The sequence below is a fragment of the Solea solea genome, chromosome 1 (genome assembly GCF_958295425.1).
Source record: "Solea solea chromosome 1, fSolSol10.1, whole genome shotgun sequence".
NCBI lineage: Eukaryota > Metazoa > Chordata > Actinopteri > Pleuronectiformes > Soleidae > Solea > Solea solea.
Window position 1 is genome coordinate 24,055,610 of NC_081134.1, and position 14,380 is coordinate 24,069,989.

At 39.7% G+C, this 14,380-nt stretch overlaps 1 protein-coding gene across 1 annotated transcript; it reads right to left on the reverse strand.

Moving 5' to 3' along the window:
* Positions 1–4,099: 4,099 nt before the first annotated feature.
* Positions 4,100–13,555, reverse strand: cahz (carbonic anhydrase). The gene is made up of 7 exons (XM_058650423.1): positions 13,411–13,555; positions 11,373–11,570; positions 10,314–10,432; positions 9,989–10,081; positions 9,251–9,313; positions 8,748–8,903; positions 4,100–4,892 (listed from the first exon to the last, which is right to left on the reverse strand). The coding sequence occupies exons 1-7, from the start codon at positions 13,442–13,444 to the stop codon at positions 4,773–4,775; spliced, it is 783 nt and encodes a 260-aa protein (XP_058506406.1). The 5' UTR covers positions 13,445–13,555; the 3' UTR covers positions 4,100–4,772.
* Between the last annotated feature and the right edge of the window lie 825 nt (positions 13,556–14,380).

Below are 14,380 nucleotides of genomic sequence, written 5' to 3' on the forward strand. Positions count from 1 at the left end.
CATACTGTCTTGTGTTTTGTGCGTCTTGTCTTGTGTTTTGTGCGCCTTGTCTTGTGTTTTCCGCGTCTTGTCTTGTGTTTTGTGCGCACTGTCTTGTGTTTTGTGCGCGTTGTCTTGGGTTTTGTGCGTCTTGTCTTGCGTTTTGTGCGCCTTGTCTTGTGTTTTGTGCGTCTTGTCTTGTGTTGTGTGCGTCTTGTGCGCACTGTCTTGTGTTTTGTGTGTCTTGTGTTTTGTGTGTCTTGTGTTTTGTGCATCTTGTGTTTTGTGCTTCTTGTCTTGTGTTTTGTGCGTCTTGTCTTGCATTTTGTGTGTCTTGTCTTGTGTTTTGTGCGTCTTGTCTTGTGTTTTGTGTGTGTTGTCCAGCATTTTGTGTGTCTTGTCTTGCGTTTTGTGCATCTCGTCCTGCGTTTTGTGTGTCTTGTCTTGCGTTTGTGCGTCTTGTCCTGCGTTTTGTGCGTCTTGTCTTGCGTTTTGTGCATCTTGTCTTGCATTTTGTGCGTCTTGTCTTGCGTTTTGTGCGTCTTATCTTGCGTTTTGTGCGTCTTATCTTGTGTTTTTTGCATCTTGTCTTGTGTTTTGTGCATCTTGTCTTGCGTTTTGTGCATCTTGTCTTGCGTTTTGTGTGTCTTGTCTTGTGTTTTGTGCTTCTTGTGCCCACTGTCTTGTGTTTTGTGCGTCTTGTCTTGTGTTTTGTGTGCACTTTCTTGTGTATTGTGCACACTGTCTTGTGTTTTGTGCGTCTTGTCTTGTGTTTTGTGCGTCTTGTCTTGTGTTTTGTACGTCTTGTACGTCTTGTCTTGTGTTTTGTGCGTCTTGTCTTGTGTTTTGTGCATCTTGTCTTGCGTTTTGTGTGTCTTGTCTCTTGTTTTGTGCTTCTTGTGCCCACTGTCTTGTGTTTTGTGCGTCTTGTCTTGTGTTTTGTGTGCACTTTCTTGTGTATTGTGCATACTGTCTTGTGTTTTGTGCGTCTTGTCTTGTGTTTTGTGCGCCTTGTCTTGTGTTTTCCGCGTCTTGTCTTGTGTTTTGTACATGTTGTCTTGTGTTTTGTGCGCGCTGTCTTGTGTTTTGTGCGTCTTGTCTTGTGTTTTGTGCGTCTTGTCTTGTGTTTTGTGCATCTTGTCTTGTGTTTTGTGCGTCTTGTCTTGTGTTTTGTGCGTCTTGTCTTGTGTTTTGTGCATCTTGTCTTGTGTTTTGTGCGTCTTGTCTTGCATTTTGTGTGTCTTGTCTTGTGTTTTGTGCATCTTGTCTTGTGCGTCTTTGTACACTTTGTCTTGTGTTTTGTGCGCGTTGTCTTGTGTTTTGTGCGCGTTGTCTTGTGTTTTGTACATGTTGTCTTGTGTTTTGTGCGCCTTGTCTTGTGTTTTCTGCGTCTTGTCTTGTGTTTTGTGCATCTTGTCTTGTGTTTTGTGCATCTTGTCTTGTGTTTTGTACATGTTGTCTTGTGTTTTGTGCGTCTTGTCTTGTGTTTTGTGCGTCTTGTCTTGTGTTTTGTGCGCCTTGTCTTGTGTTTTCCGCGTCTTGTCTTGTGTTTTGTACATGTTGTCTTGTGTTTTGTGCGCGCTGTCTTGTGTTTTGTGCGTCTTGTCTTGTGTTTTGTGCGTCTTGTCTTGTGTTTTGTGCATCTTGTCTTGTGTTTTGTGCGTCTTGTCTTGTGTTTTGTGCGTCTTGTCTTGTGTTTTGTGCATCTTGTCTTGTGTTTTGTGCGTCTTGTCTTGCATTTTGTGTGTCTTGTCTTGTGTTTTGTGCATCTTGTCTTGTGCGTCTTTGTACACTTTGTCTTGTGTTTTGTGCGCGTTGTCTTGTGTTTTGTGCGCGTTGTCTTGTGTTTTGTACATGTTGTCTTGTGTTTTGTGCGCCTTGTCTTGTGTTTTCTGCGTCTTGTCTTGTGTTTTGTGCATCTTGTCTTGTGTTTTGTGCATCTTGTCTTGTGTTTTGTACATGTTGTCTTGTGTTTTGTGCGTCTTGTGTTGTATTTTGTGCATCTTGTCTTGTGTTTTGTGCATCTTGTCTTGTGTTTTGTACGTCTTGTCTTGTGTTTTGTGCATCTTGTCTTGTGTTTTGTGCATCTTGTCTTGTGTTTTGTGCATCTTGTCTTGTGTTTTGTACGTCTTGTCTTGTGTTTTGTACGTCTTGTCTTGTGTTTTGTGCGTCTTGTCTTGTATTTTGTGCATCTTGTCTTGTGTTTTGTGCATCTTGTCTTGTGTTTTGTACGTCTTGTCTTGTGTTTTGTGCATCTTGTCTTGTGTTTTGTGCATCTTGTCTTGTGTTTTGTGCATCTTGTCTTGTGTTTTGTACGTCTTGTCTTGTGTTTTGTACGTCTTGTCATGTGTTTTGTGCGTCTTGTCTTGTGTTTTGTACATCTTGTCTTATAAACACCATATCCAACCTCAGCTTGATCCTGAGCACCTTCATTTTCAGGCTGCTGTTCAACAGGTAAGTCGGCCTTGTGTTGACTGAGGTAAGTCGTTCTCTCCAGGATCAGGTGATGGTGCTTTTCCACTACAGTTACAGTTTTTCTCAATTGCTAAAACACTAAATCCTATTGTCTGAACCACATGCTCAGTTGCCTGAACCCACTGATTGAATCAATCACTCTTTTGGCAAAAACCATAAGCACTTTTCACCTGTTTAGACACAACTTGCCAACACATTTTCATTGTGATGCACCCGTGCTGCATAATAATGAGCACAGGTGACAAAAGTCAAACACAATGAAAGCACAGGTGTCACCACGTGAACACATCTCAAAACTGATCACACTTGTGGCTAATGATGTGAGGGAACATATAAACCAGTTCAGAGAGCGCTGGTTTGTGAGGCCCTATGATGGATAGAAATCTGAGAGGAAGAGTTTGTGTGAGAAGAGGTCGAGGTGGTCAGCGAAGATATCAGATGAAATCCGAGCTACTGTGATTGACCATGTTCTTGTCCATGGTATGAGCATGAGGGAGGCCGGACAAAGGGTACGACCAAACATCAGTAGATTCACTGTGTCCACCATAATCCGAAGATTTAGAGAAGAGAACAGGTAATTACCTTTTTTGACATTATAGTACAGTATGTAAATGTTGACAGCAATTACTGTATGACATACTATATACTGTACCACAATATACTGTAAGAAAATATATGTTTCAGTACATCACTGTACCAATGTACTGTAGTATTGTAATGGAGGGTCTGTCTAACTGTTTGTAGGCCTAGTATTCCATGTATATCTTTTGTAACTGCATGTTCTCTTTTTGTAGAATTGAAAGACTGCCACATGGGGGTGGGAGGACAGGTATGTTCTCCCCGCACCAAGAGACCCTAATTATTGATATGGTCCGTGAGAACAACGCCATTAAACTGAGTGAAATTCAGCAGAAGATCATTGAGGACCATGTAAATGTTGAGGGTATCAACAGTGTCAGCCTCTCTACTGTTGATCGTGTCCTCACAGCCTGGATACGGCATGGCAGAGGTTTTTCCCCGTTGCCTGGCCAGACAAAATGTGGCCTGACCCAGTACGGAGACATGATGATGTGGCTGAGTAATGCACTTACATGGGCTTACTGTAAGTGGCAAATGCATAAGATTTCTGTTTTTTGTCTTTTTGTACAAGTGCTAAATGCACAGGTTTTTTGTTTTGCAACATGCATTTAGCCTACAGTGAACAATAAACATTTATTTCTTCAGCCTCATGTCCTGATCATTGTGTTTTCTTTTTTTCTACGTAGTGTTTAGTGAGTGTTCAGTAGTGTTTTTAATTTTGATTGACTCGGGGCACGATTTGACAACATAGTTCAGTTTTGAGCACAGATTGAACTGTTTTGAGGTGAAAGTTTGGTTTTGCAAGAAGAGTCTGAGGTTGTGTGAATGTAGCTTGTAAATTGGGTTTTGTGTTCACAGTTTAGAGAAAAGGAGAGCAGCTTTGATTTATTACAATATTTCCGTAGATAAATGAAGAGTATGTGACCTGCGAGAGACCACTTTATGAATGAATCCTGCTTGTGGTGGTGTCATCGTTATTTGAACTCATACCAGTCATAAGGAGAGATTTCCCCACTCAAACCGAATGTAAACAATTAGCGCAAACACAACATGCAAACTACATCTGTAAATGTATTATTATATTTTATTTAATCATCTATGTCATGATAGATTCACACAAAATACTCCCATAATGTGACAACACTTACAACAGTTTCATGTTAGACACACTTCAGTCTCATTTTTAATAACATTTGAAACAACACTGATAAAAAAAAAAGCCTCAAGGTAATGCTTTCTCTAATCTAATAAATAAAAATAATAATATAAAGCAACTGTATGTTGATCCTTCATTTATTTTGCTTGAAGCATAATGGCTCTGTCTTACATGCACAGAAAATAAAGTATCTTCGTTTAGAGCCACGCCATCAAAGATGGGCTTCAGTTCATTTATAGCATTTGGCACAAATTTACTGTAATAACAAAGACAATGTTGGAATGTTATATGTTATATGCACTTTCATATATTTGATAAAGCAGGCCAGGAAATATATGAAGATCAACATCAGGAGATGAAAAGTCATTATTGTTATGTGTGATGGTTAATATAACATTTAGTGGAACTTTATAAGTGTCTTGTTTTATTTCTATTATCTCATGTAAGATGCATCCAGGTTGTCCTTCAGACTAAAGTGAGTTAAATAAAGACTGAATAGAGGGAACAATAAAGCTAATGGAATGATAGGAGGGGAAAGAAGGGAGGATGAGCGAGGGAAGCGAGGTGGCCATGAAACAAAGGTTTATTTGAAGGAGGCACGGACTCGACGGCCTTTCAGAGGCTGAGGAGGCCGGTAATTGTCCACCATGCAGCACGGAGCTTCTTCATCTCCACTGAAGAGGAGGTTTCGGAACTTGTCCATCTGATGAAAGAAAGAAAGAAAGAAAGAAAGAAAGAAAGAAAGAAAGAAGTTAAATACATGTCGCCTCTCATCCAAGAGGCTTCGTCAGTTCTGCCTGGTTCTCGTGGGAAAAACAGGCATTTAACCCGTCTAGAGAGTGGTCTCGCTCACTTTGCCCCTCCTGCCCTGCGATGCTGTATGAGCTGTTGCCAGCAATATCGATAAAACTCCTGCAAGCTGTTATGTTCTGAATCTGAATTCTGAAACATCCTGAAGAAAACCACGAGCTACAAACAAGACGCAATGCAGAGACACAGAGGTCACTGGCAGAATATCCAGGTATCTGATTTAAGACACTTATCTAATATATTCAGCCAGTTGAAGTAAATCTAAATGAATTATCTTGCTTGAACTGAAAACTATATCCCTATATAAAGATACCTCAAACTCGAAATATAAATATGGCTGAATATAATAACCCTTTTGTGTTAACTGTCAAAGGAACATTAGTATTCCTATATCATATACTGTATATAGACTACATGCCGATTAGTTTGTTATTTCTAAGGCTATAACAAGGGGCCTTTCTGAAATGTGAAACTTATCGATATCGGCAATATTTACTTGGTATCGGATCAATACCAAGATTGCAGTATCGCCCACCTTCATAGACTTACATACAAACCAGTGAACGTGAACGACATCCATTCTTTACATACACAATCAGAGTGTACTTCAAAGTTCAAAAAGGTGCATTCAAGCTAGTTTCTGAAAAGAAAACAATTGTTAAACACAGTGTGGATTCATGGATTCATGGATTCATGGATTCATGGCCTGTCATAACAAAATAGCCCAGGTAGCTTCTTGACAGCTCGTCAGAACAATAGTTTCTCTGACTGAAGAACAAAAGTGTGTTGCATAGAAACCAGATGGATGAGAAGCAGCTTGCCACTGCCACACTGAGATCAGGGGTGTCAGACTCAAATGACCCAGGGGCCAATGAGCATGTAGTCTACAGTCATGAAGGGGCCAAAAAACAACTGTTCAATAGCAGGTGGGCAATAAGAGCTTCAATTTACAACACAATATTACATCATAATATAACAATAAAGATGTTCCTCATGACATTTCACTGAATTTCATTTTTGATATGGAATGATGTATAGTTCACAATAAAAACACATTAGCAATGGAAAATAAATCTATTATTGACTATATCTAAACGGCACAACTGACGACTGTAATTGAAACACCAATTTAACATGATAATTACAACCTAATGTCTTATTATTACCATTATGAAGACATTAAAGCTGCCAGGGGCACAACTTTACCAACTGTCCAGTACTATAGAGGACAGCCATGTCACGCCCCTTCGCTGTGGAGGTTATCACTCATGTGCATATACGGAGAACACAGCCTTTCCTGACACATACTACGTTTAAAGTGTAGCCTTCAGTGAGTGTGAGTGTATGTGTCGAAGCTTGTGGAAGCAGCGTGGTATAAACAGCAGCTCCTCTGGGAGCCATTTTAGCATTTATCCAGCTGGTGAGCTTGATTTCCCTGAGCAGACTCAGTCAGTCATGCTTACAAGTACCTGACTGTAACATGCAGTCACTGTTTTAGCGGAAAGGAAACACCATGAACAGCAACTTTGAAAGGAAAAGTCACAATGTGTAATGTGAAGTTAGTCTTTAGCGGCGTTAATTATGTAAATGGCTGTCTGCTCAAGATACAGGTCATCCGTTTAATCTAACGGAAACACATGGCACTTAGGGCGTTAGACACTCCCAGCGCTCTGCACATAATAATGCATCATGACCTTCACAGTGTGTGTTTGGAACGACATTGTGGCTCCTCAAACCCTGCAGAAACCCTGCAGAAACCCCGCAGAAACCCTGCAGAAACCCTGCAGAAACCCCGCAGAAACCCTGCAGAAACCCTGCAGAAACCCCGCAGAAACCCTGCAGAAACCCCGCAGAAACCCTGCAGAAACCCTGCAGAAACCCCGCAGAAACCCTGCAGAAACCCTGCAGAAACCCCGCAGAAACCCTGCAGAAACCCTGCAGTCTTAAGTCTGCATTTGATAAGAAATTATGCAGACATTTTTTTACCAGCATCTTAACAGCTTTGGGGTCATTATGATGTTCAATGGCTTACTGTGGGGAGACTGGGCGCTTTGTTTTGTGGGAAAAATAGTTTTGTGAAACAGGATAATCTTAATCCCAAGGTAATCACTTCCCTGTAGGATAGCTATGCTGGTATGCAGCAATGCAGATTTACTTCCTTGCATTTAAACACCTAACAGAATTTACATGGTGATTTGGTAGTTTTAATGACTACTCAGAGTTACACTCCAGTTTAACATTCACCCATTCACTCCCACACTCACACACACACACACCTTTACAGTGCATACAGTGCTTTTTCTAACACTTTTTCCTGCAGCTGCCAGAAGCACTTTTGGGTGAAGTACAGTACCTTGCCCATATGTGAGCAGCCAGCAGGGTCATTCAAACATTATTCAAGTGCATCAGGTTGGTTTGTTATTGACATTAATAGCAGATGCTCACATGCTCCCGTTACAGCTTATAATAATATAATAATATTCTAATAATATATAACACAATCATGTGATCAAACACAAGCTTCAATGTGCGGAACATTTGCATTTTAAAACAACAATACTGAGCTAGCTAAAACATTTTTTTACCCATGTATGTGACTTTGAATGAACACTAACGTCACATACTAATGACATTAAATACAGACGTTTGGGATGCTTTCTTTTCATCGTGGCGTCATCTCAGCAGTAACTACTGTACGTCAGCATTGTTTTCGCAACTTGTACGGTGACGTACAAAGTATTTTGCCCATTTATGAGAGACAGCAATTAAACTCCCAAACTCTTGTTTAAAAGTTTGACCCTCTCCACCCACTGAGCCACAGCCGCCCACGGTAAATACGGGGTGAACATGATTTCCTCGTCATTAGTGTGATTAGGTTCAGGCACAAAAGCACTGAACTGTTAATGGCTTAGAAGAAATGAGAAGTTTCCTCAAGGGGTCAGAACGTCTTCTGTGTAAAAAAAAACACCAAACTATCCATCACCACATCATTTCCTTTCTGGAATGGTTAAACTCTGTAAAATCCAGTTTCATGGGGTCACAGGAGACACATCCGGATGCATGGTATCATCGGCACAATATTGGTGTCTGTTGATACTGGTTTTTAAAATGTATTATCTGATTTCGGCAAACACACCAAGATCCCCCAATAGGCTGAAGAGGCTGCTGCCTCCATGACTTGTATTTTATCTTTTTTATGTTTATATATTTGGAGATAAACAGATGTTTATCTATGATCTGCTGTGAAATGAGTTTGAAAAATATTCTATTCATTTCACTAGAGAAGAGACTAAATGACCTGTGCAGGGTAAAATCTAGACATATCATTCCTGATATCGTCCATCCTTTATTATGTCAATGGGGAACAGGAAGTAACTTTTGATTTGTCACATTCCCTCAGAGTCTGATCAGACTGAATCAGCTTGAATAGCAGCAGTCACGTGTAGCTCTACCACACTTTAATTGTATTCATTGATTATTTGACACTTTTAATTGTAAGTGTTTGTATTTGACACTTTCCTCACCTCAGCTTCGTGTCCAGTGTTTTCTAATCCAGACTTCATTTTATGAACTGACAACATTGATGATGACGAGAGCCAGAAATTAAGCAAAGAGCAGAAATTGCTTAGAAATTCTAGTGTAACATTATATTATGACGACAAATTATTCTCCCCCCTGCTCTCAGTTCAGCTGTGTACTGATTTTAGGATGCCAGTTGTTACACACGAGTGTGTGACACGTTACTTACTTGTACAGGACTGACACTAATTGGCTCCTTGAGAACGATCCAGGTGACACTTTCCAACAGGGGGGGAGTGGTCAAAGAGCCGTCGTAGGTCCAGTAATCCAGAGAAACAGGAAGAAGAGACTTTGCATCAAACGCAGCAAAATCAGTCTGCCTTCCCTGCAGGTGTGAAGACGGGGTGAGACACGCGTCTACTGCCCTACATTGACTATATGACTTATCCTATGTGCAATATCACAGTCATCTCACAGAAGTGGAACTTTGGTTTACACTCAATTTTACAATTTTAAGCTCATATTGTATATCCTGGTTAATTGATGTATGTACTGTGTAGTGTGTTCTATTTTTTTATAATCTTAATAGTCAAGATCTTCTATATTGTACATTTGTAAATGTTTATTAGTTATTACCTTTACCTGTACTGACTAATAAAGGATTATCTTATCGTCTGAGCCGGTCTGCATTGAACAAAGGGGCTTAAATGAACTGCAGTCACTTGTTTGTACCTTGGTCTTAATTGTATCCAACGCATTCAGAACTCTCTGAAGCCTGGGGTTGGCAGCACCAATCTGAAGGAAACACACACAAAGATGATAAACAGGGCATTTTTGACAGACTGACAGTGTGTCAGAAGTTATGTTTCCATTCCATGCCGACTAAAAACACATTTCTTCCGACTCTACCTCGACTAAGACGATGACGACGACGACAAAAAAAAAAAAAAAAAATACATCGCACTTACGACTAGCACTTCATAGTTTGATTTACTTGAAGTTCTTATTTGTTCCCAAATGTTTAAATGCACTTATTGTAAGTTGCTTTGGATAAAAGCGTCTGCTAAATGACATGACATGTAATGTAACATTCCCCCTAGAAATACGCAAAACCTTAATATCGCAATAAAAATCTGGTCATGGAAACAGAGCTACGTTTGGAAAAAACCTCTCAAAAATCACTGGAAAATGCTCACGCTCTAAAAACATCTAAAAGATTGACTTTCAGATGTGTCAATCTAAAAGTATACGCAATCGAGATCACTGTTCTAAAACCATGGAAACGCAAAAATGGGATGTTAGCTCTACTAGACTGTACGACAATTGCGGCTCATGCGCAAAACACCCTTCGAAGGACACACCTGTGAGTAGCCATTGCACCTGTAGGTGTCGACATTTTTGAAATAACACTTTTGTCTTGCAAAAAACTTTAATGGAAACATAACTAGTGATAAATCCCTAATGTTTCACCTTGAGAAAGACCCCGACCACAGCGAGTCCATCAGGCTGACTGGCAGCCTCTCCAAAGCTCGGGTACTTGGTGTTCCAGTGCACCAGGTGAAGCTAATCACAGACAAGGCAAAGTTGACTTTACTCAGAGTGACATATTATCTAACTTAGTGTCAATTAGAAAAAAATGTGTCATTTTGCACACAAACCAATTAGTGATAGTGAATTTGTCCTCTGTATTTAACTCACACCCTTGACCTAGCAGGGACTCGAACCAAAATGTGTGGGATGTGTGTGTCTAGTGTTTTTTGGCATCTCCTGCAGGAAGCTGCAGAAACTTCAGTACCTCACAGGGGAACTTGACACCGTCGACCGTGTGCTCGGAGCCTCTATCGTCACTGGCTCCCCAGTGGAAGTGAAACTGTCTCAGACGGTACGTTCCAGAAATGGGACCTCCGGTCAGAGCTGCTCAGGAAAATACAACACACACACACACACACACACACACACGCACATGCCCACGCACATGCCCACGAACACACACACGCACACACACACACACACACACACACACACACATTACTGTCACTGACTGAGGAAAACCGAGGAAATACAAAAAATATCTCAACTTCAGTTACCATTTTTTTTACCATTATTTTGAACACTAATGCTTCTCCAATCTCCATGTTATGTTTGCACTGCAGTGCAATTAAATACAGTATTTATTGACAATAAAAAAATATATAAATAACATATGTCTAAATATAATAATACAAGAAACACTTTTGGATAAAGAAATCTAGTTTTACTGAATTTTAATGACATACTTTGTAATAAGTGGCTAATTCATAGATTATTATAAACAAATCCTATTGTTTACAGTGGAAAATATAGGCCTTATTAAGTGATTTGTTGGTCTACCTATCTGTTACTGAATCTAAGTTCAAGATGGATTATTTTGGCCTGTCAGTGCAGCAGGGCGAGGCCATGCAGCTGATAGTGAAGCACACACTTATCAGCTGTGGTGCACACAGCAGTGTGGAGGCCCAGATAAAGTCAAACTGAATATATACACAGCTGAATAAAAACTAAGAAGACCTGGTCGGAACAAGGGTCTCGCTGCATGGAGTTCACATGTTCTCCCTGTGTGTGCCTGGGTTCTCACCGGGTTTTTTCAATTTCCTCCCACAGTCAAAAAACATGCAGATTTGTGGATTAGGTAAATTGGACACTCTAAATTGACCGTAGTTGTGAGAGTGAGAGTGGATGGTTGTTTGTCTCTATGTGTGACCCCCCCCCCCCCCCCATGTGGTGGATAAAGTGGTAGAAGATGAAATGAATAAAAAACTGTAACAACTGCAATGACTAAGTAAATGTGTCAGTAAATGAACTGAGCTGTACTTACTGGAAGTGTCAGAGTCATCCACGAAATCCACCTGGAATGAATGTCCGTTGTTGAGGATGCTATTGGCGTTGCTGGGGTCGTACCTGAGTTTCAGGGCTCTCAGAGAAGAGTCGTACTGAGCCTCCTTGGGGACAATGTCGATGGGGGACTGTCTGGCCCCATTGGCGACCGGAAAATCTTCCGCCCATTTGTGAGGTCCTACAAATACGTACTCAAATTGTAAATGTGTGTTTTGTGTAGATCATAAAGGTTTTAATACCATGTCATCCATATCATCTTCAAAGTAATACTTGATGTTAAATGTCCTTTGTCTCATTTTACATTTCCACAATCATCGATTATTAAAAGAAGCATCTAGTATTATGAAATATAAAATATGAATATTCTTTGGTTTCTGTTGCTCCAAACAACAAAGAAGTCAATCAGTGACTATGATGATGAGATAGTTATTAGTTGCAGCCAATTAAACAACGTGTGCTCCCACTCCCTTTTTGTTTTTACTCAAATCCCCAATCTGCTCTGTTAAACTTAATTTAATTGTTGTTAATTGGACTCTGGGCTCTGCAGATGTTGTGGTGTATTTAATATTGGGGAACTAACTTTGAAGAACTTGGCGATGAGTTTTGTTACCAATGGGACATCATGGGTGTCATGGTGTCGCTCACCCTTCATTCCTCTGTCCTGTTTGTCAATTGTAAATGTAACTCACATTACCCACTGCTGCAACAACAGCCATTTCTTCTTCTAATGATTATCTATAAAATCCTGTGATGGACTGCAGACCTGGTCAGGACCTGGTCTGGACCTGGTCATGGTGGTCATGGTGAAATCTGCAATAAACTGGACAAAACCAAACCCACAACTCTTAAAAGATAAATGTTAAACCTATTGATGATGGAGGGATGAGTGTCTACGTTGTTATTACTGAACTGTCAAATTTTTTTTCTGCAGCATGTTCCACGTCCTGTTTGAGTAACACGATTTTCTGACAATCTGGATCCAGCAGGTTTTTTATGAATGAGCAAACATCTGGCTCAAGAATATCAAATATAGACTCAGTCCAGGGTTGTGTCCTAATCCATAACCTTTATTTTTGTTACGTACACAGACAGCTGAACGGGTTCTCAGAGTCACACTTATCTGCTCAAATTCTCTTTAGGGGTCAGAGTCAGACCACGATTCTGTCCACGATGGTTTTGCTAAATGATGTCATTTATTTATTTATTTATTTAATATTTCAGTTGACAGTACAGCTTCGTAACTGCACCTGAGTTAGCTATCCACTCCTTTTTTTATGTGTATAAGAGATTTAGAGCGAGTTGCAGGGAGAGTTCTGACATTGTTTGTGTTCAAAAGAATGTCAGAACTCTTAAAAAAACTTAAACTTAAAATAAATAAAAACGCAAAGACAGAACAAAACCTGTATATGTTTTTGTATATATATATATATATATATATACATATACATATGTATGTGTATATATATATACATATATGTATATATATACATATATATATATATACCCCAAGCCATATACATGCTAGACAAAATTTATATAATCATCAACAACAGCATTTGACATGAGTGATATCTGACTGATATCTGTACCAGTATTAGATTCTTGAATTGAACAAACCTATCGTTACCATCATGCTCGGTAAGAATCGTGAAATTGCTGATTGAAATTCTTGCAAGCCATTTTAGACTCTAAGCTAAAGCAACGCTGAGTCCCTGAAGGACAACAACAGCTCAAACAACATTAACGTTAAAGTCTTTTGGTTTCTTTGTTTTTTCATCTCTGTACACTGTTGTGTATTTGAGGTTGGCATTTATCTTGCACTGTAAAAATGATCAAAGTGGTATAAACGATTGGCTTTGTTCCAACTAACAAAGTTAATTCAAAGTTTGTTTAAATAAATGTTTCTTTGGAATGTAACAAGTTGCAAATGAATTCCAGGAATGAGGTAAATTGTCTGAATGTGACAAAGAAAGTCTGCTCTGACACAGTGAGACTGAATAAAGCCTGTGACTCCTCACCGTTAGCTGCTCCGTATCCCCATCCATGAGACATGGCTCTTCCTTCTCTTCTTTATCTTTGCAGCTCAGGAGAATGATAGTCCAGCTCTGTGTGCAGGTCGAGAGGGTGATGATCCGGTGACAGCCAGCCCTTTATGAAGGAGTCACACAGGTGGGTTTGGCTTCCACAGCACTGGTAAATCAGGAGAGCAGAGATGTGACGGTCAAGTATCCTCCTCTCCTCTCCTCTCCTCTCCTCTCCTCTCCTCTCCTCTCCTCTCCTCTCCTCTCCTCTCCTCTCCTCAAAGAAAACTGCATTATTTGTGATTAAATCATGGTTGTTGTATTTCACTCTTTTACTCTGTAACTGAACCAAGTTTATGTGGGATTTGTTGTTTGAAATGATCGCAATAGCTTGCTGCTATTCTTTTCTTCTATTGTTTTCACACTGATAAACTCAACCACAAGATGGCCCCAACGCGGCAATGATGCCAATGGTTTTTAAAGTTAACATTAAGTGAACATGGAGTTTTAAAATACTTGGTTACTGTTATAAAATTAAGAGTATGACCAAAAAACCACCACTGAGGAGGCACACAATAACAGAATAACAGAAAATCTAATATTATTTGATCTTTGGCACTTTTTCATGTATACAACACAAGAGTCACTGTTTGTTTAACATACTGTTAATAATAGGTCATGTGGTACATTAGCGATGTGCTGCCACCTTGTGCCTCAAAAAGAGATTGCTGCGATACACTTTGATAAAGGAGCACTGCCCAAAACATGCATGTCTGCACATACACACACAGGGATGGACAGTATTTATCTGATAAGTTTATTTCAAATAGAAAATATTATTTTGTAATTTGTATTTTACTGAGATGATGAAAATGCCTTCATGTGTTGTATCAAAATACTTAAACAAATGAACAAATGAATACATAATCAGGACAAATAGCAAAATATAGCAAATCCAAAAAGTACA

What these genes read in the sequence shown, in the direction of transcription:
- cahz (XM_058650423.1), bottom strand. Translation starts at nt 13,444, where the DNA reads ATGTCTCATGGATGGGGATACGGAGCAGCTAACG. An exon ending in GGGATACGGAGCAGCTAACG is followed by an intron (nt 11,571 to 13,410) that starts GTGAGGAGTCAC and finishes ACGTATTTGTAG; the next exon opens with GACCTCACAAATGGGCGGAA. An exon ending in GTGTCAAGTTCCCCTGTGAG is followed by an intron (nt 10,082 to 10,313) that starts GTACTGAAGTTT and finishes GTCTGTGATTAG; the next exon opens with CTTCACCTGGTGCACTGGAA.